Source organism: Phlebotomus argentipes, unplaced genomic scaffold, assembly GCF_947086385.1.
Source record: "Phlebotomus argentipes unplaced genomic scaffold, Phlebotomus argentipes genome assembly contig_5, whole genome shotgun sequence".
Taxonomy (NCBI): Eukaryota; Metazoa; Arthropoda; class Insecta; order Diptera; family Psychodidae; genus Phlebotomus; species Phlebotomus argentipes.
In genome coordinates this window covers 3,191,630-3,213,718 of record NW_026776165.1, presented here as the reverse complement: position 1 = coordinate 3,213,718, position 22,089 = coordinate 3,191,630, and the positions used below count along the sequence as shown (strand labels likewise).

Genomic DNA, 22,089 nt, shown 5'->3' with positions numbered 1-22,089 from the left:
TCAATTAACACTGAAAGAACATTTCCTTACGTCAAAGCGGAGGAAAATGGGCAGAAATTGGGCGAAAGTTGGAATATTCCGTCCTAAAAACACTCTCAGAACCGAAGTTTAGAAGTAATCGCAAATGAATGACTTTAAGACACCGGAATTTCATACTAAATAAACTCCCAATTTTGCCTTGCAACATTAGTGTAAAGTTGCAACCAACATTCATAGCTTTTACGAATTGAAATACGAAATCTGTAATGTTGCAACGACCAATAAATTGTGCTAATATGTGAGCATAAGCATGAATATGAAAATATTCACCGGATTTGCATTATTTTTAAGCAAATCAGAAGAAACAAAGCTACTTAAAGTACTTGAGATACTTAAAATTTCCTATGTTTTTCCATTCCGCTGTCGCTGACAATGTAACGAAAGGTCTAGAGATGTTTCTCGAGAGCTTTTTCACTGGGGTCGAGAGGAAAAGCTCGCGCGCTGTGCCGAAAAATATTGCTAGGCATAATTTTGTAGCGACATCTGCTAACTCAATATGAGGTGGTGAGGAAGGAAAACATGGGAAAAGAGAGGATGGAAAAAGGAGGTGGAAAACATATTGCGACTTATCACATTGTTTTTTTTTTCGCATGATTCCAAATATTTGTATTTAGATTTTCCACCAAGTCTTTCCGTCCTGTGATTTGAGGTCAAAATGAAGCCCTTTCTGGCACAGTTTCGGGGCGTGTTTTTCGGGGGTGGGGGTGGGGTAAAAAGTCACCCCCGGAAGCACACAAACTGGCATGCAAAGACGACAAGTTCCGTGGAGAATTAGTTGGTGGAGACAGTGCGGTGTCTCCACAATTGCCACTCAATTCACCCCCAGCAAAAGGGAGGCAAAGGACGCTCCGGAGTGACTTAATATAAATCTCTCCACCTACAATGGGTGTCGTGAGACATTTCTGGGGCAGACGGGTGGGTTTTCTGGGGGTGAAAGAAGTGCGCATTCCACACGAAAACAAGCTTATGAAATATAGTTCTTTGTGATTTTTTGACTAAGCAGAAAAAAGACACCCACCAAAGAATTATTGCCATTTCCATCTTTTTCTCTTCCAACATTCACTTCCTCACTCCGACCGTCGCTCGTCCACCAAAAATGTGGAGGAGAACTGCTGCCTTGAGATCGGGAACGGGGTGTGTTTTTGCAAGAAATACCACCCACTCAGTGGGATAAAATATCGTTGGTGCCTGCGAAAGTGTAATTTATAGTTTGACTTTCTCACTCAGATTGGAAAATTTGATACAAATTTCCCCGCGGCGGCGGAAACAAATCAAGCCTGAAGAGTCCCAGCGAACACAAAATGCTGAGATCTCAAAGTTGAGCTTGAAATTGTTGATTTTTGTGCTTTTATCCGCTCAAATTTTAACCATTCAGTTGCTGAACTAGCGATCGAAGCGACGACCAGTCAAAATACTAATTCGCCACTTAAATGCATAGATGTCGCATCATGTAAAACTGTGTCATTTCAATAATATACTTCGTGATAACAACACTCAAGTGAATTGTATAAATTGCGCCATGAAAATCCCTTCAAAATTGAGAGATTTACATGTTAAAGGATTTACAGAGACTTACAGATCTTCTGATAACTTTTTTCATCAGAAAAAAGCTAAAAATTGAGCACAATAGAAGATTGTTAAGAAAACTGATGAAAAATTAGCTTTCATAGAAGTAAAATCCAGCTTAAAAATGTGCTGTAAATTGATGTCTTTTCAACACTTTCCTCCTCAGCTTCCTCCATCGTCCGCTGCGATCGCTTAATCGCTTTCATTTTAATACTTCGGCTCAGCACTTTTTCTTCGAGTGCTGCTCAAATTTTAGCTCAGTATTTTTAGCACTTTTTAGCTGATTTAACTGCTTTCTTTTTAAGGTCTTTTGGCTCGCTGGGGCGAGAGAGAATTTCTGCAGAAATTTTGTAAATAATCATATCGACATTCTCTGGCCTGCTTTGCTCAATGGGTGGTTTTGAATAAAATATTCATCATGATTAAGTGCAATTTATGGCGGATAGGAGGGTTTTATGGTGTCCATCATTCTTCGCAAATGCTTCATATTCTCCACATGCGCCGCGCGATTCCACACATATTGTCGCAAGAGTCCTTATTTATGTCCCAATTATGTCCAGAGATTTACTTAGTTGCAGGGACGAGACTTTTCACTCTCCGTCGCATCGATAAGCGACCAGGGGCGCACTTTCCGCCCCCCCCCCCCCCTGAGAAAGGGAGAAACTCACACGCGGAGCACAAGAAGCGCCCCCGTGTGCTGCCCTGTGATGCAATCTCTCAGACTCGCCTTTTGCCACTGGTTTAATTTGCCAAAGTAATTTACGTGCATAAAGCAGAATGGATGGGGCACGCAATTTGAATAACAAACACCCCCCAAGTCGAAGGTCCAATCTCCGCCCCAGTGTCATCAATATGGCCGCAAAATACAGCCAGTCTCCAGCCAATAAATCACATAATCTCGAACTAAGATAGGCGGACAATGTTACATTGCTCAAGGAGATGAGAGCTGCGAAAGCTTCGAAGGGGTGGGAGAAAAGGGATTTTTGCTATACATTCTGGAGACTCAATTTTTCTCCGTACTTCTTGGAGAGATAAAGAAAATTTGGCAAAAGCTCAGAAAATTAGCATGTGATTGCTCAGTGAGTCACAAACACACTGAAAAAAGGCAGGTATTTTTTGTTAAAAAGTGAGAAGATGTTCGAAAAACGTTTACGTTTTCGTGAATCTTTCGCAGTTGTTCACGACAAATAAACATATATTTTATATTGTTATTTATTAAAAAAAAATAGTAGAAAGAAAATTTCTCAGTTGAAAAGCTTCCAAATGCCAATTAATATACAATATAGCTGTAATACTTAATCCATAATCGGATATTTACGGTTTTACGCCAGTTTTTACGCAAAAAACGTGTGTGGAACTGGAAAATAACTTGCTAATTTTTGCAAATGCCAAAAGCATTACAAACACATCAATTTCAAGCCAAATATTCTGCTAATTTCCCATCAATTTTCACAACTTATCAATGAATCTTAGCAATCGAAAGAAATAGCTTTTATACTCTTATCTTTGAAATCTTAGTATTTTGTGCTCGCTGGGTTTTTTTTTTGATTTTCGTGGTTAGAAAAAATTGTTTTTATCTCAATTTTTCCTGATTATTTATAACTTATATTTTTTGCAACACGAAAAAACCTACACAATTCACCATAAATTCAAAACAATGTGACAAAATGTTGTCAATGATGGAAAATAAGAGCTTTTGATTCTGTGCCAATTCTTTCTTCTGGAGTATAATTTTATTTCCACGAAAATTTGTGTATTTCTCAGCAATATTTTCACCTCATGTTCATCAATCACGGATTTATAATCGCGGACAATTTTGTGAATCACGTATAAATGGATTTGGTGTTGAATGAATTCAACAATAATCTATCCAAATAATGTTGCAACCCTGTGGAGAGAGAGAGAGAATCATTGATTTCCCATTAATATATGCTAACAAAGCGATGGGGGTGAAAAATGAAATGCGGTGTGAGGTGAAAGTTTGCTCCGGAACATGTTCGCTTAATTGTTGAAAAGTTTCAACATGACACGAAAATTCTATTTAAATTGCTGTTGAGAATAATAAATTTTTCATAAAGAGGTGTTTCATCTGATTTTATTTGCTCTCGCGTACATTCACGGAAATTGCAAACTTTTTAATCAATACCAATCATCCCAGGGTGATGTTATTACAGGGGATGATTAAAGTTTTGTCTAATAGACAGAAACTATCTCTTGAATAATTCAATTTTCTGTCTCGCATTTAATGCTGACGTGGTGGATCAAAAAAAAGAGGACTTTTATGTCTACATATGTTGTTGATAGAGAAAGCAATTCATTAGACTAAAGTGAATTTATCCCTTTTCTTTATATTTTTTTTTGTCTGTTTTCTGCAATGTGAGCGAGAAAGACAAGATGAATATGTGAATAATTTCACATGAGAAAAGCATACACAAAAGCGAAGAAAGGATATCAATATAACTTTTCGAGGCAGACAAACCAATTTCAATATCTGCAATTCAAATTTCTCATACATGCAAATTCGCCTTCATATCTCTTCCTCCCTCTTTGCCCAAAAGCGTGGTGAGAATTTCCACCACCATTTTTATCACACTCAATCGATATGTGGAAATCTATTAGCGCCACTCCAGATATTGGAATAATGCGCTCATATTTTCAGTTGGGTTTTGTCGTCTTCTATTGAGCAACGAAATGTGTGTGGTAAATATTGTTCTGCATCCTCCACAAGATATTGTGGCGAATCCTTCTCACAAGGAGCAGCTCATCATTGCATGTGCGCCATAAATTCCCATGAATAATTCCCAACATGCAGTTGTTGTTGTTGGTGTTTGTCTGCACACACCGTCGAGGATGTCACGATCTGTATTGCATCTTTCCACGGACAACTCCTTCGCATCTCATATAACTCACACTTTTCAGCATCTCTGCATCTCAACCTGAGATTTAATCTTATGCACTGTCACATCAGAATGCCGTTTGCAGCGACAAAACCTTTGCATATTTGCTGCGGTGCAGCAAAATCACCCCCAGAATTGAGTGCGAAGGAGTAATAAATGATGCCTCCCCGTCATGTCACAGTGGCATACAAGTGTATTACATGAGAATAAATATTGTAGCAGAGACAGAATATATCGAAAAGTGCTTTCCCGCCGCGGAAGACGCGGCAAATCCACCCTCACAAATACATCATCCCCAAATCGACAGTTGGCAATACACACCTTCTGCCATGTCACAGGGTAGAATATAAAATTCATATTTCATGAATCACACGCCCATCATCATCAGCATATTCTTCGGCGAAGCTCTCTTGTACTCCTCCACCGCCGATAAATTGTTTACCATTCAATTTGTGGGGTTTATTCGGCACTCGACACAATATGGAATTTCTACAAATGCAACTTGATGGAAAATATGTTAAATATTCCAAAAAGATACACAACTTCTCAATCATGTGCATTTACATGAAATTGTAAGGTGATTTGGGGGTTTAAATTCCATGATTACACATCAGAAGAGGCGGAGCTTGCGAGTGGGCGTGTCTAAGAGAGATAACAAGCACTTTCTGTTATTTCTACAATTTTTTTGTACAGGATTTTTAACACTTCAAACACATTCAAATTTCTCAATAAATCCTAAGGTTTGGAATTAAATATTAAAGAAAATGAATCTTGAAAATACCTTAATATGTTTTGAGAAAATAAAATTAACAATAAATCATATTATCTTTTCATTTGATTAGACTTATTGCCATAACCTATAAAAACGATTCTTATGACTTTTTCTACGTTGAAATCAAAAGAAAGCCAAAGAATTGAGACAATTAGTGAGTAAAAGAAGCACTCATGAAAGGAATATTGTATGTTTTTGAACACTTTTCAGTTCTGACTGTAATATCTCCCCCTTGTGTAATGCTCAAATGAATGAAATGAATTGCTCTTGTGTCTCCTAGTTCTTCTACTGTCGAAGGATTAGCTAGAATGAATACGCTTGAGAATGAAGGCATTCCTCTTGCTGCTCAATATCTTTTCCACTCAATTACTGTCTCCCACGCTTTATTGATAAGGAATCGTCGCTGAAGACACACAAGTGCCGACAAGAGAGTGCCAATGAATGTCTTAATTGCTCGCGACACGAAATACCTCACCAGATGCCACTGTCTTTTGGCGGAAAAGTGTTAATTACGGCGCAATGATTGGGAAGCATCGACAGCACTTGGGGGTGTGTGTGTGTGTGCATTGAGGGGTGGATTTTCGCAATTTAATCCCATATCCAGAGTGGATATAGAGACAGTGTGGTGAATTGACTCTTTTTCTTGGCTCCAGCACCAATATTTCACGTCGCCATTCAGCACTCCTGCCGCCAAACCCCCTTAGAAAGTCCGGGGGTCGCACCCACTAATGGTGGCGTTTGCCTCTGGCAAAAGGTGAATGGCGCGCGCGAATGTATGCTGAATTCCAACCGTATTGAATTCAATGAAATTAATTCCAATCCACCTAAAGTCGTAAATATTGCTCTTGCCATCCGTGCCCTAGCGCCGCCCACAAGAAAACCCCACCCCCAAAAAAGGAAAAGGAGCCGCACAGGAATGAAATACATTTTGGCAGAGTTTCCCTCCTCATGTGCCATCGCGGGGGTGGCAAAGTTTTCAGAAACATTCACACACTGCATTGAATTTATACCCTCAGCGGCCCAACGACGGAAACTGTGTCATCTGATTGTGGGTTTCGGATCTTATTTCATTCGCAATGCCATGCAGAAACTTTCCCTTCTCCTCTCGCGGCGCACAAAAGGGTGGTTGGCGGAGGGAGGAGAAAAGAAGTACGCAAGCAAAACTTGTGGATATTCTTTTCGATAGAGCTGTGCAAAACCCTTCTTTTAAAATTGCACAATATCAACAACTTCTGATCTATTAACCTCCACAGTTCTGCGCTTCTTCACCATCACTTTCTCAGCACAATTTCACTTCCCACCCCTCGTGCATTTCCTCCCCCCCAGGAGAAGACAATGCGAAATTTTTGGTCGTCGCGCTGCAATTAAATTAAATCCTCCATGTTAATTCTGATGACATTAAATTATAAGTTGAAACTGAATTTTGTCGCATGCAAAAGTTCGCGCTCAGCGGAAGTGACAACGGTTCAAGAGCGCCGGTGTGCACAGTATAATATTTATACTATCCATTTAGGCTAATATTTGGCAAGATATTCAAATTCTATTTGATCACAACCGCCACTCTGCATTCATTTCACTTAAGCACGGCCGTATCGCGACCACGAACAGCCAAATCCTCTCACAATTCCTATAATTCCATTAACGAAACACTGTCAAGATTTGTTCTTCTGATAACAGAGAAGTGAAGCGTGATTGCTAAAGCTCAGTTCCAAAGCATTTTTTACCATAGTTTGGCTTCATGATAGATTAATCGATGTGCAGAGCGAAAAAATCGAAAGATTTTCAACAGACAAATATAATTCAGTGGAGATGTTTTCCTTATTACTAATGAATAAATTTTCAGAGTACATAAGAAGATCAAGAAGGAAACTAGATCTCAGTTTCTTAAAAATGTCTTAAAATAAAGACAATAAAGAATCAAATTCTTATACTCAATCCGAATAACATTTATAGCCTTCTTTCTCAGTGTTTTTAATATTTTTAAAATTAAGATTCAGAAAAAAATTCAAATTCTTTTCAAACGGATTTTTACTGACTGTAATTTAAAAAAAAGAAATTTCTTGACCGTTGATTTTATTGTAATCACAAGAAATTAGCGCTAATTTATTGATAAATTTGCAGAAAGAGCCGCTTTTGCTTAAGATTTGATGGTATTTTTCGCATACAAATCGAACAAATGATACGAAATCTTGTACAAAATGTACGGAATTTTTTACCTCTTGTGCTAAATAAGCTAATCATCTAAGTTCAAAGACCTTTTTTCGGCCCAAATGCTTATCAAATCACAGAATCGCCTGTGTGATAAGCACTATCTGGCAGTCACAACCCAGTTCAGTGGGATTAGTGGAAAAGGCAGGTTTTTATGCGTAAAATATATTGATTTAATTTGTTCTAAATCTATGCAATCATGTATAAAATATTTTGGCGATCAACTAATATACAATATGTTGTTACTCTGGCTAATGCTACAATTTGTTAAATCAACAGCGAAACGATCCTTTTTATGTACAAACATTCCTAGCGTGCGCGTGAAGAGTGGTCGGGGGAGGAAGTGGTCGATCCCTCAGTCCGGGAGATCGATGTTGATGATGGGCACGACGGGCTTGTGGTGGTCATTCTTGCTGCTCTGCATCTTCTGCGCCTTCTTGCCGTACAGCTGATCCACTTGGACGTGATTCGTGGCGTCGAGCGGAACATTCTGGCCGCTGTCCATGTGATAGGCGATGTTGCCGTACTCCTGCAGGCACGGCAGTGAGCTGAGGATGAACTGGCTGAAGTTCTTGCGGATGCCGAACCACCACTTGTTGCCGCCCTTGGCGCTAAAGCTGAGCAGGATGAGGATGAAGAGAGCCATGAGGAGTGGACCAGCCACGGCGATCAGCGGCCAGTTCAGGTCGCCGTCCAGCTTGTCGGCGATGAGGACCTGGAAGGCGAGGATGCACACCACGCACAGCGTGTTGCCGATGGCCGAATTAACGGCGGAGCGCTTCTGCTCGGCAGAAACTTCGGGCGTCCGCAGCAGGATGCCGCAGAAGATGATGTTGTACAGCACACCAATGAGACTCAGGCACAGCACAATCCAGAAGGGGATGAAGACGATCTCCCAGCGCCAGCCGACGAAGTCGTCCAGCTTCAGCGGCAGAAACACGAATTGGAGCGTGTTAACGGCCAAGAAGAGCTCCAACTCGAAGGACCTGTCGTGCTTCACAGCCCACACGCACGCCCCCACGCTAGCCACGCTGCCGAAGATCAAGGGAATGAACACGAGCACCCACAGGTGGTTGCCGGAGCTCAGCTGGTCGCAGGACAGCAGCTCGAACATCAGCAGCATGAGGTGCAGCGACAGCGAGATCAGCATGGCCTTGAAGTGCGCGTAGGAGTCGCCCTCGATCCTGTAGTGCGGATAGCGGCACCACACCACGGCGCCCACGGTGGCGCCCAGCGTCGCGATGGCCTTCCAGATCCACAGCGGACTGAAGATGGCCCAGTAGGGCCAATCTGCAAGAGGAACAGTGTTAGGAGCGGCGACAAAGGGGGCGCCAGGGGCGCTCCTCCACTACCAATGAAGCCATCGATGCGCAGGCAGAACAGGACAGTGAACAGGAGCAGACTGCTGTGGACGATGAACTTGCTGCAAGAGTCCGGACAAATTGGGGTCAGTGGGATTGGAGAGTGAGAGAGAGAGAGAGAGAGTCGAATTTCACCTTGGATTGAAGTCCTTAATCAGCGACTGAAGATTCATCGTCGGGCCGCGGCGAAGGGACAGCCCGCCTCATAACATCTTGCGAGGAGAGCCTGGATGGGATCTGCGACGCCTGACTGAGCGGAGGAACTGGAGAATTCTGGGAAATTCACACTTTGTCTCGCGATATACAGAAAAACTACAAATTTCAACACTCACTGAAGTTTCGACCGAAAGTGACATTCCACTCGAATTCGAACACGTCGTTTTGACACTGTAAATTCGGATGTGACAGTTATGAACCGAGCGTGTAATCGTTAGAGGGAGAATTCATGATCAACGCTTTCTAGTTGTTAAATTTTGTGTGCTTTTGAAACTTATTTACAGATAAAATTGCTTTCTACTCGAGGTTCTTGAGAGGAAAATGAAAGTAATCTTGGCTTTTTTACAGTGCATGTTTTTTATGACACTTACAATACGTCAAAGGAGTCAAAAGACGCACGATTGCCAACTTTGTGGTATTGAAAATGAGCGGGAACGAGTTTTTCGATGAGAAAATGAGTAAAGTTTTCGGCATTTTCTCTTATTTCAGCGCGAATCCTTTTCGAAAAACTGATTTAGCAGTGAAAATTCTCCTCGAAATTGCCCTGAAAATGGGATTTTCTGCTGCTTTCGATGAAATTCTAGCACAACATCGATTCCCGCCCAAAGTGAAGTACCAGAGCGTCGCGAAGAGTGCGCGAAAGAGGCCGAAAGTGCTGCACAAAAAGCCCCCAAAGCAGTGTCAATTGGCATTTTAGCAGTAGTGGTGGTAGTGAGAGAATGTCTCGACTTTTGTAACACGAGATTTCGAGGGAGAAAATTTTCGGGCGTGTGCCTAATCGTGGCCCAAAAGTGTGAGCCTCACGCGTGACACTCGCGCGATGTGCTAAAAGTGTGCGTTCTCGTGCGTCGGAAAAGGCAGTGAAGGACGGATTTCCTTGGCACCGCAGGATTTGCGGAGGAAAACGTCACGCATAGAGAGATAATAATTGTGTGTGTTAGGAAAAACACCCTTCTTTGCTCTCGCGCCCTCTCTGTCACACTCTCTGTCCCTCTCTCTCTGTCGCTTTTTATCACCCTTCGTGGCGTTTTTGAGTGGTGACACACAAGGATCCAATTTGCAACCCTCTTTCTTCAGCCCTGAAATTCTGCTTCGCGATGGTTTTCACATCTTTCCCGTGCAGTTTCTGCTCCGCCGCGACTCGCAACTGAGAGAAGAAGAAAAACATGTAAGTGTGCCCTTAATTTCCACCCTTAAAGCGTCTCTTGTGCGATGTTGAAATTTTCCCATCAGTCTGTCTCGCTCGCGCTATTTTGGGGCGCCACGACGGGGATGAACTCTTGGGGGGGGGGGGGCGAAAAAGTTCACCAGAAGGGGCGAAATTTCGAGGGAAAATTCCGCGAAAAGTCAGCCAACTGCGTTGCACAACGCCAACAGTGGCGCGGATGGAAAAGAAGGCCAAGTTTTGTGTGTCAAGAAGACATTTGCCGCGCGACGAAAAACAGAGAGGAAAATGCACAGCAAGGCATGATCTTTTGTGGCTTTTCGGAGTTGAAACTTTCTAGCCTCGCGCGTCCGAATCACGAGAATATTCGCATCTCTTTTGTTTTTCAATCACTCACAAAACACGAGTGAAATTGCGGCTGTGAAAAACCGTCTCGTGATTAATCACAGTGAGACTTCATGGCTAGAAAAACTCGATCCGATGTGTTTTTAATCGACTGGCGGCGGTGTAAAAAGTGCCAATAAAATAGCAATTTAGACAGTAAAATTACATTGGCAAATCTTAGGCCATTGTCTCACTCTCGCCCTCTCTTTCTTTCTCTCACTCCTTGCCAAAATCAAGAAGATTTCACACACGCGCGCGCTTGTGTGCGTAGAAAATTTTTTTTGACGTTTCGACAAATTTTTCAGCAACACAAGAGAGGAAAAAAGCCCCAAAAAGTCCAATCGCAGCAAAATAAACAGTGACGCGAACAATTCTAGACGCTCGCCCTCAAGTGTCCAACAGTGGCAAATACAAAAGTCATTGCGTGATATTTATTTTTGCTAAAAGTGGGACAGTTATAAAATGACTTTTACTTTTTTTTCTCTCTCTTTCTGTGAAACTCCCTGTAAAGCTGGCAAATTGATTGTCCGAAAATATAGTTTCTCGTTGGGTGTTTTTCTCCGCCGCAAGAGCGATAAAATTGAAATGCCTCGTGTGGGGTTGGAAAATTCATGGCAGCTCTTAAAAAATGACTCCACAAAGGGATGCAATTGTGGCTTTAATGTTTATTTCATGGGACAAAATTCATGCGATGCTTCATGTTGAAAAATATTATACAATTGTCAAGTATTTGACAATAAATGCAGTTGTGCTATTAAATTTCAATCAAATTTTCAATGGCGCTTTTGTACTTCTGCAGCCAATCAGAAATATGGATTATAGTTTGCGGTAAAGGAGTTTGGAATGTTCAAAAGACACGGCTTAATTGAATGAAAAGGAATAAATAGGGCTCGATTGATCGAAATTCCATCAATTTCAAGCGGAAATCGTAAGAAATTGTGTTAATCAAAGTGGTTAGATTCAAAATTCAGGTGTTTTATAGGTTCTATAGCATCGTTTATAGTATACAAGTAGCTTTAACGTCCCATTGAGGAACAAAGCCTTCTCCATTCAAAGAAAACTTCGTGATAAGTTTTTGCCGAGCAACCTTAAGTGGTTCTAAAGTCTACCTTTATATATTAAGAACAGAGCGTGGAAGACAATTCCAGTGAAGCGTATGTTTCAGCTAGAACATTCAACAGCAATTGCTTTAGCTGCTCTAACTTGCCATTGAACGCTAATAAAATAAATTTAGTGGAGATTTCGATGAACTCAATGACTTTGTAATCAAATCTGGATCAAATCCTGGATAGGCAATCATCTGTTAATTGTTTGTTATACAATTTAAAAAACTAATCTAACTCATAATCAAGATTTCGCGAAGGTTACAATGGAAAATTTTCTAATTCACGCCATCAAAACGAATGTAGATTATTTTTGTGATATAATTTAATCACGTCCGGTTTGGCACAAAAATCCTATGAATTTCGCCTTTGACTCAAGATCAAGCCTAGGTCAGTGAGCTGTCCAAATGAGACTCTATAGTTGGGTTTGAAGAAAACAGAGTTTCTGTCGAGACACTGACCGGAGAGAGAACTGGAAGTTACTCGCGAAAGGTAACTTTGCGGGCCAGTTTTGGGGAAGAGGAGAAGACAATTGAATATCAGAAGCACGTCAACTTACAATCGCACGTGTTTATGTAACCTCGACACGAATAATAAACAATTTGGCATCCAATTAAAGTCTGGTGCAGACTTGAAATGTCACTCATTGTCATAAATTTTTATTATTGTGTTACTTTGTTTTTGCACAAATACGGACACATAAGCACAGCCGCAGTATTTTGTTGAAAATGTAGCAAAAATCGCTGTGACAAAGAAATCCATAAAGCAATGAGTGCTTCCTTTTTTTTTTAAATTCCACCTAAAATTCACGCGAGATGCCAAAAGTGCTGACAACGGAGTGGCTTCGCCTGTGTTGAACCGCGCGCACTTCCTCCACACAAATGTTTGTCAATATGTCCCTGCCAATGTTTCCGCCAGTGTTGTAAATAATTGTTAAAATAGCGCGTCAACAAACACAGAGAGACACCTATTCACTGGCTTGTTACAACACGCTTTTTTTCCTTCCATTTCCTCGCGCTCTCTTTCTCTCGCACACTCGCGAACCTGAAGACCACTTCGCGCGGCCTGGAAAGTAAAAGTAAAATTCTCAGCATTTTACAAAATCTCATGCTCTCTCCCTCTTTCGCTCTCGCTCTTCGGCAGTGCTGACGAGGTGCCCAGAAACTGTGCTGCTGTCCATCACCAGCCTTTCCTCCTAGTCCGAATTGACCGCGCCGTCTTGAGAAGTTCTGCGGTGGAAAACAACTCCAGTTCCAAAGTCTCTGTGTGTGTGTGTTTGTGTGTGAAATGCAAAGTTACCACGTTAAGTGAAACAGGATTTAGCACGAGAGATTCTGTTTCAGCAGAAAATTCAAAATTTAACAGCGTTTAGGTGAGCGAATTTGGTTTAATTTCCAAAGTGAAGTTACAGAAAGCCACAAGATTGTGTGAAAGAGGCGCACAATTGTGCGAATCAGAGGCAATTATGGAACAGAAACTCGATTCCTTCGATAATATCAATCAATTTGAGAATTCTATTAGAGTGCAATTGATTATTTTCCATGCTTTTCAGTCTCCTAGAAGACAAAAAATGCCCGAAAATATCTATTTCTTACCTCTAAATGCATTTAAATACAAGAATCTTTAACTTTTCTGTGCAAAATGTATCAGGAAAAACACTTAAGCAGATGCTTTAATCTTCGCCAGTGTTTGGAAATAAGCCTTGATCCGTATTTCTAATAGGATTATTGGCAATTACTATTGATGAGTGAACTTAATGATAAAGAGCTTTTGACTCTGGCTTTTCCAGGAAGCAAGTTTTCCGTCAGAGATTCTCAAGACGAAATTTTGATATTAATTTCAACTCTTTGAGGTAATTTTGCGCATTCAAAAGATAGTTAATATTCTCACAAGTTGTTCATTTTAGCGAGGCGAATTCACCAGCAAAGTCTTGCTTTAAAGAATTCTCTTGCAGGTTTTTAGAGAGCATTAACAAGCAATCATATTTAACTAACAAAATAAGTATGTATTAATGGGAAGAAGTTCTTTATGGACACATTTAACTTTCAATATTGCCTCCTAAAATACTTAAACATTTTTTTTTTAATCAACTTTGTATTTAATAGGGCAAAAAACTGACATTCTTTTAATCGAAAGAACTTAAATGGAAAAAATTATATTCTTTGGGATGTTAAACTATGAAAAGTTGATTATTAATTATTTACGTTGTAAATTTTTCATAGAAAATCGTCTTAAATTAGGGGTAAGTGGGGCAGCTTCAGATTCAAAATGCTGTTCAAACTTTAGGATTTTTTCTTGAAAAATCGGCTGAATATATTGAAATGATCACAACGCTCAAATAAACTCTCGTCTATTGAGCTTCAGAAAATGCCTTTCATTGGGCATTAAAACTGATCCTTTTTCCTCTAAAGGAGAATGAAAATAATATTGTAATTTATCTGAAACTGCCCCGCACGGGGATGTTTCGGATTTCTCTGGGGCAGTTTCAGATTTTCACTGATATTTACCTTAAATTCCATTGTGGAATTGTAGAATCGCGGACAAATGATCACTTTGATATCTATTCTACGCACTGAAACTGTTTATTTCGCTAAAAATCGCCTTTAAAGTAATATTTTCGCGACTTTTCTGGACCCTTGCACGCACTGTCAAAATTTCTGAGCGAAAAGCAAGTTGCCCGTCATTTTTCCTGTATCGCAACGCCACCATGCGTGAGTGGTGGCAACTTGACGCGCCGCGAAAGTGCCGCGCAAAATGTGCTTCTCGAAAATTCTGCTCTAATCAGTGATTTTCGCGTGTATTTTCACACTTTTCCACTAAGAAGTCGTTTAACGTGATGAAGCAATGCAGCACAGAACGGCACTTTGTGAAAAATCTTCAATATTTGCCACAAGAAAATTTCGACCGTGATGTTGCGTCAGACTGTCAGAGCGCGCTGTTGTCAGTCCGTGGCGATCCGAAGCTGCCCCGTGGGCAGTGTTTGTGCATTTTCCACCACCCACTGAAAAGGCCGTGCCAAGGAGGAAAAGTTCGGGCATATTTAGAATCTCTACTTAATTCTCAATAACCTTTGATTGTGTTTCACGCGAATTGTGGCTTTTTTAATGGAGAAAACACGCAATCAAATCGGCAGCAAAATTCTAGTTTGTGCGTGATTTTCAATTTTCACTTATTTTATCTAAACAGTCAAGGCAATCCTGTGCAAATTTTCGTCAATTGTAGTCCTTAAGGACTACAAACATTGTGTGAAGACCAGGAATTTATTCATTTGAAAATCACTGAGAAAATTAAGAAATCTGAAGCTGCCCCAATCTGAAGCTGCCCCATTTACCCCTACAGTCAAATGAGTTGAAAGCATTAATAAATAGAGATTTTCGGGATTTTCCTTAAATGTAATTAAACTACCTGAATTTTCGTTATCATTTCTCATATTTCTTAATTCTTTCAGCCGAAAACTTTATAGAAAAATTTTATTTAAAAAGTGAAAATTTGATTTTTCTTTTATTTAAAGGAATAAAATGTATTCAAAGACTTAAAAATCAATTTAAAAATATAATATTTTCAGTTTTTCAATCAATTCTGACATATTTGAGTCAAAATTTTCAATAAATACCAACAAAATCAACTCAATCATTCACAACATAATTATTACAGAGCAATATTAACACTTTAATGAAAGATTAGGTGTTTTAAGGTGAATTTGGCAAAATTCTCAGCAATATTAAAGAGAAATTTACCATTAAATAAGGCTTATTTAATGGTCTCAAATCTCTCTAAAAATTACTCAAATTTCACTGTCTTGAGAAAATATATTTCTCATGATCAAGACGTCTTTTGATGTGCTTTTCGTACTGTCATTAGTCATCCGCCCTTCGATCTCTTCCACTTGCAGTTTTCACAAGTGAAACACGGTGAAATTCTCAGAGTTATTATCCACATTGTTAACATTTTTCCCTCACAGCCCAGAGGAATATGTCACAAAGTCTCAGGTGGAAAAGCATCTTTTATCCATCAGTCAATTTTCTCTGATATATATTTTCATGCACGCGCCAAACTTCAGCTTTTTGGTGTGTGTGTGTGTGATTTTATGAAGAAAAAGACATCAACTGAATCGTGATTGTCAAATCAATTTCGAGTTAATCTGCATCAAGAGGAAATTTCACCAGCAGAAATGTCATAGAGCGGAAATTTTGCATGTGAAATTGCATTCATTCTGACTCTGCTTCGTATCCATTTGTTTGCGACATGGTGATATTTTTCAGCAAATTCATTTCCATCCGCCATTGTTGGTATGTTTTTCAAAAGTTGCTCTGGCTGAAAATTCTGGCACATTGCAGATTAAATTTTCCGCTCGAGATTTCAATGAGAGAATTTTATCTTCTCTCTCTCTTTTCCTCTCTAGTGAAAAGTGTGTTTCTTCAGACATTTCCATGTGACGATGAAGTGTGTTTGATTCCATTGATTTTACGATTACTGTTTGTCTTTCAAATTACACACACACACACTTCTGGGTTCGTTGGAAAATTTCACTTAAACACCACCGAATGCTATTGATTGTTTTGGATTTTAATATAACATCAAGAGGGAGATAATATGCCTTAAATCTGTACACCATTTCCTGACACTTCCACAGTTTCTGTGTTGAATCTTTAACACTTCAGAGACACTTTTGAGCGTCTTTAGCTGCATTTTCTTTCGTTTTTTAGACTCCTTCAGAATCTAATCTAAGTTTTTTCCGTCTCAGGCAGTTTAAGCTCATCAAATATTTAGATTTCAGATTATAAGAAGTAATTTTAATGTCCCAAAATTTGTTCTGTGAAATTGTGAGGTTAAGAATTTGGCCTAAAAAAATACTTTAAGCCTGAAATATGAGTAAATTCCACTATAAAGCACAAACAAGAAATATTTTTTTAGGCTAAAATGACATTTTTGAGGTTATGGTTGCCTTTTAAGGTGTTTTCTGAATTTTAGTAATCTTGCCAATTTTTACCATATTTGCGGCGCCTAAAACTCTAACACATTGTTTAAATGAGAATAATAAAAGCGAGTTTTCCTTATTAATTTCGGCTCCTTAACTTTTACATGTTTAAAGTTTAACATTCTTGTGTGTGACTCAGAATTGCTCCATAAATTTGATTTTTCTAGGCAAAAAATTTAAAGAAAATGCCTCAATTTGTTGACACAGAAGCTTTCCTTTCAAACTGTACACCACTTCCAATCATTTTATCTCCCCCTTGTATAACATTCAATCCACACAACAGAAGAAACCTTATTATTTTCACATTTCCTCGAGAAAATCCACAAGAATTCCACAGACAATTATGGGAATTTTCAATGCCCGAGTTATATAGTTTTTCCCCTCCATCAATAATAATAATAATAATGAAAAAAAAACCTTGCATAAAACACGAAAACTCATCCATAGTGCGAAGCAATTACCTTCCCCACTCGAGATGCACTTTCATTGATGAGTTGGTGGGTTAATGAGAAAATAAATTTGTGGTATTCAAAGCGAGAAAAAAATACACTCTGTATGCATGACAAAATGGGCAATAAAATAGGTTGGAAAATAATGGGATATTTCGATAAAAATCATCAATGGCCAATTGATGGGGGAAGAGGAGGAAAAACATGAAATTGGATTGAAAATGCGGACTGAACAACATGCTTGACTTTTTTTTTCTCTCCACAATATATATTATTTCACTCCGCCTTTTGCCACCCACTCTCCCCAACTCTGCATACAATTCCAAATCCTCTTAGCGATTTGTGTGTAATTATTTTTCACATTGAATGCTGAGGAACGGTGAAAATGGTGAAGAAATGGAAGCAATCACATGTAAATAATTAAGAGTTTCGAAGCATAGAAATGGCAAAAATGGAATCAATAATCTTGCGAGACATTTTCTCATTAAATGTTAAATCTGCAAAATGTTTTTCACCAATTTCAACGTCAATTAGTTTTCAATTTCACTCTGTTTTTCCTGTCATTCCTGGCATTCCGATAAAGTCGATTTTTCCGGCTGCAAATATTCTTTGCTTTCACTGAGAAAATCAGTGCGTCTGAAATCTTTAAATCCTCTTTCTTACACTCAATTGTAGATTCATTTATTCATTCGTAATTCACATCTTAACAATGTTTAGATTAAAACTTTCATCAGTCTTAATATTCTTCTTGATAATCTCTGTTGGAATTCTCATTAAATAATAGATGAAAAATGCTTTTTCCACTGATTTTATGCTTTCACACTTCAAAAATCAGTTTTCTGTGCAAAACTTTATTTAACTTTATCAGTGAAAAGTAATTTGAAATTAATTAACAACTTTATCAGTGTTTTCATTCGCAGAAAATTGTTTGTTTTTTTTACAAAAGTATTCACATAAATTCAGAGTAATAGAAATACAGTAGCGAAAATTAGTTTGAGACATATATAAAATTTAGGTCAATTTTCCTTTTGGCGCTAAAAATTCGATATTTCTTTCAATTTTAGAGATATTTTGCATAAGACAACAAGTGATCGGAATTTAATAATCTTTCAAATGGCGTAGAAATCATGGCGATATTTCAATTTTTAAAATAAAAAAAAAATCGTATAATCCATCGTTGAGTGGAATTTCTGGATCATTTTGATCATTTTTAGCACCAAAAGGAAAAGGTGTCCTAATCAAATTTTCACGACTGTATGTTGTTTAAATGCTCTGTCAAATGATGTACATAATTTCCAACAGATTTATTTATCCCTTTAATGTTTCCGTTCGATAACTACATACATATGTATTTGTACACTCAATAAAAGTCGAATTTTCAACCAGAATTTTGTAAAACGATTAAATTAAACCTCTTTTTCTCGTGTGAATTGAAAAACCACCGCATTAATTACGTAATATTTTTTGAAACACATTTCAGAACCACAACTGATTACATGAGATCTGCTTTTTGTGCCTGTTTTGTGTGTGTGTGTGTGTTTTTTTGAAAAGGGGATTTCCACGAGTTTTGTGTTTTTCTGGTTAACTAAAAATGCCCGGGGAATTCCATTGATATATATAAATTTGCGGTTATTTTCATTTAATATTATTGCAAGTGTCAATTATTCTCGCGAGCGCGCAGTTCTTTGGCGAGTGCCAGCGCGAAAACACACACACACACTCAATACTGCAATAGAAGAAAAACTGTACAGAAAAAAAAATTATACATAAATATTTAGACAGGCTTTTGCGGAGGAAAAGAGTTGAGAGGAAAAGTGGTCCAAAGTGAGAATGTGGAAAATACGCAGTGGAAATGAATTGAATTGCAAAAATCACAGAGTAAAATTTTCATTAAACAAATAAACAAACATTCTTTTTTTTTTTTACAAAAACACAACACAAAGGCATTGTTTCAGTGGGTAAAAAAAAACACACACACAGATATATGTGTATATAAAGTCTGAACGGGAGGAGAATATGCAGAAAAAATTGCTCAATTTCGCTTTTGCATTATATTATCTCTCACACCCTTTCTGAAATAACTATACTAAAAATACTAATTTACAATACAAATAAATTTTTCATTGTGAACTCTTTTTTTTTGCTGGTTATTTCTGCAAACAGCATGGGTGAATTTTTTATGATTCTCATGGGCAACGCATGGTCAGATTGCAATTGCAAATTTTAATGATTATTCGCAACACTGTCTCTTTGGCATATCAAATATTGCGAGTGTCAGTGATATGTGCTTGCAAATCAATGGATTCGTTTGATGTAATTATCGAAGTGAATTTCTATCTGATGAAGTCATTTACAGCCATATCGAGTAAGCATAGAATTATGCTTTACTATTGTAAAATCCACTTTTCACTTGGTTGTTTGTGAGCGGATATTGAAAATTGACCCGCTAAAGCAGTGGAAAGGGGCGGAGCATTGCGAGAGGCGTGTCCTAATTACTATATTGAATCATAGAACACTGAAACTTTCATTGAAAATTCATCTACTAATCAAATAATAATATTTTTGAGCTCTCAAAAGCAATCTTCTGTTGGATAAACATGTTCCATACGACCTTACAGGGTTAAACGACTGCTAATTTACTGTTCAAAGCAATGACTTTGCAAAAAGATAAAGAGTTGGAAAGAGAGCTTTTATTGAATTCCCAGTCATTCTTATAATTCTTATTCTTTCAAGTGGTTTCTTATTATCGATTGAATTATCTCTTAACCTTCATTTATCTATCCATTTGTGACAAGGGGCAGATATTGTGGTCGGAAGTGGTGTACAGCTTTCTGTGGAAGTGTTAAGAATTGAATTTGCATTGCAAAAAGCGTCTGTTTCAACAAATTGAGACATTTTATATATTATTTTGCTTAGGAAAATCAATTTTATTGATTTTCCAGTTTATGTGATTGATTTAAAATTGATTCTGGCGAAAAATAACCCTTAAAATTATCAAATTTATGTTTAAGTTAAAAATATTTCTCTTTTTCTTAGGAGATTTTAGTCTTTTTGATCGAAAAAAAACTTCTTCTTGGTTAATAAAAACCCTAAAATCCAATCATAACCTCAAAAATGTTATGTGTTTATGCTTTATTATCAAGCAGAAACACTTCATATTCGTTATATTTACATCTTTTTGGGGTTTTAGAGGATAAAAATTAATCTAAGAAGAATTTTTTTTAAATCGGATTCATAATCTCACAATTTTGTTAGAATTTCTCTAAAGTATTTTGCGAAGACAAAACTAGAGAATGAAAACGAGAAAATGTTCATAAACAAATCTTGAGACATTAAGATCAGTTCATACTATCTGAAATCTATGCTTTTGACGAGCTTCAAACTTCTTGAGATTGAAAAACTTTGATTAGATTTGTGATAAGTCAAAAATGAATGATGAAAACAGTTGAAAAATGTCTTCTATGGCATTCTGAAATGTCTGGAAGTGTACAGATTTCAGACATATTATCTCCCCCTTGTTTTTTTGTGAAAACTACAAAAGAAAAACAACCTCAAACTAGATTAAAAACCCGTGACAAATCATGCCTAAGTAAATTTTTACGGGATCAAAAGTCGCATTTTCAGCCAGTTTTTTCCTCTGTTCTGCAACAATTCCGTAAAAGCCGTCTAATTAGTGAAGAAACTCAATATTTTTCGGCTCTCAAGCACACTTCCTCTTATCCCGGGTAACAAGCTTAAGCTCTTTTGGAAGGTCATGGAGTGCTTCGGCTCTTTTTGTGTCCTCACCTTATAGTCAAATTGGCGTTTTGCAATACAAAAAAAAGGCGGGATCGCGCTCTTTCCAATGTGTTCCTCCAACCAAGCTGAATTTGCTCTTTGTGCGCCACTCTTTTGCAATGCGAATGGCTGGTTTTTTTTTGCCGATGCCGAAATAGAGCTGACTTTTAGCGATTTGATGTCTTTTGCACCAACACTTTGTCCTTCGCCAGGGGAAAAAATTTTTGGTGTAACGTTAATTGGAAGTCAAACATGTGACGGAAGCTCACTTTCAAGCACTTTTTAACCCTTTCAGCATGCTAGAGGAGATGTTGGCGGATGAGAGGGAAAATTGAGTGTCTGTTCGGGGATGAAAAGTGTGCTTTTTGATTGGCTATCAGAAAAAAAAGTGCGCATTGAGAGCTTCAAAAGTTGATTTTGAAATTCAAATTTCGATGACAAAAATGTATTATGCAAAGGAAAAATTAAATAAAGCGATGAAGATTTATGCTGAGAAATCAAATGAAACTTGAAGATTAATTACCATTAACTTCCATTGAATTTAATGTGGAGAAGTTATTTTCCCATCAAGAGCTTTTCTGCGCAAAGTGGGAAAATCTTCCGAATAACCTTCTTGTCTGCATGCATTCATCCGTGTCTAATTAGTCACTTGAGTTTTATCATAAATTTTCATTTTAGCCATCTTAAGACATTGAATGACCTCAACGAGAATTTTTCGTACAAAAAGACACGCTAAAATATGGGCATTTCGCACTGAGAAGAAAAGAAGGCTCGCGACCTGTTTAATTTTGGATTAGCATTTAATACAGAAGCTGTATTTAATGGTGTGAGCGAACACACAAAATGCTAACAGACTTGGTAATTCTTCAGCACACTGTGGAGAAGAGATGGAAAAAACTTCACTCTTGCAAAGCAGCAAAAATGTATTCTCGCATCGAGAAAAGTTTTCACTATCTTAAATCATTTTTATCCATGGCAGCGATGCAATTGAATAATTTAGCGCAACAGCGACGAGTATTGAAGGCTTTTTGCAAGGGAAAGAGTGAGAAAAAAGAGTTGAATTAATGCTATGTAAAATTCATAATTAAAAGTTAGTCGTGTTTTAAACCATGGATCAATGGCTGAAAAAGTGCGAAAGTGCTTTCGCTGCGTCTTCTTCTGTTCAACAATGTTC

At 38.2% G+C, this 22,089-nt stretch overlaps 2 protein-coding genes across 3 annotated transcripts in view; one reads left to right on the top strand and one right to left on the bottom strand.

Moving 5' to 3' along the window:
* Window positions 1-7,631: 7,631 nt before the first annotated feature.
* Window positions 7,632-9,172, bottom strand: LOC132265871 (transmembrane protein 185B). Its single transcript, XM_059766658.1, has 3 exons — window positions 8,979-9,172; window positions 8,835-8,905; window positions 7,632-8,772 (listed from the first exon to the last, which is right to left on the bottom strand). The coding sequence occupies exons 1-3, from the start codon at window positions 9,014-9,016 to the stop codon at window positions 7,838-7,840; spliced, it is 1,044 nt and encodes a 347-aa protein (XP_059622641.1). The 5' UTR covers window positions 9,017-9,172; the 3' UTR covers window positions 7,632-7,837.
* A 570-nt stretch (window positions 9,173-9,742) lies between these two features.
* Window positions 9,743-22,089, top strand: part of LOC132256557 (furin-like protease 2) — a 47,022-nt gene continuing 34,675 nt past the window's right edge. Inside the window, exon 1 of one of the 2 annotated variants that reach the window (XM_059753049.1) lies at window positions 9,743-10,227. The gene's annotated coding sequence lies outside the window, so the exon portion shown is untranslated. Of the gene's footprint in view, window positions 10,228-12,831; window positions 13,084-22,089 lie in introns of those variants that run through there. The other variant, XM_059753050.1, reaches the window with a different exon arrangement.

What these genes read in the sequence shown, in the direction of transcription:
- LOC132265871 (XM_059766658.1), bottom strand. Translation starts at nt 9,016, where the DNA reads ATGAATCTTCAGTCGCTGATTAAGGACTTCAATCCAAG. An exon ending in ATTAAGGACTTCAATCCAAG is followed by an intron (nt 8,906 to 8,978) that starts GTGAAATTCGAC and finishes GGACTCTTGCAG; the next exon opens with CAAGTTCATCGTCCACAGCA. An exon ending in GCGCATCGATGGCTTCATTG is followed by an intron (nt 8,773 to 8,834) that starts GTAGTGGAGGAG and finishes TTCCTCTTGCAG; the next exon opens with ATTGGCCCTACTGGGCCATC.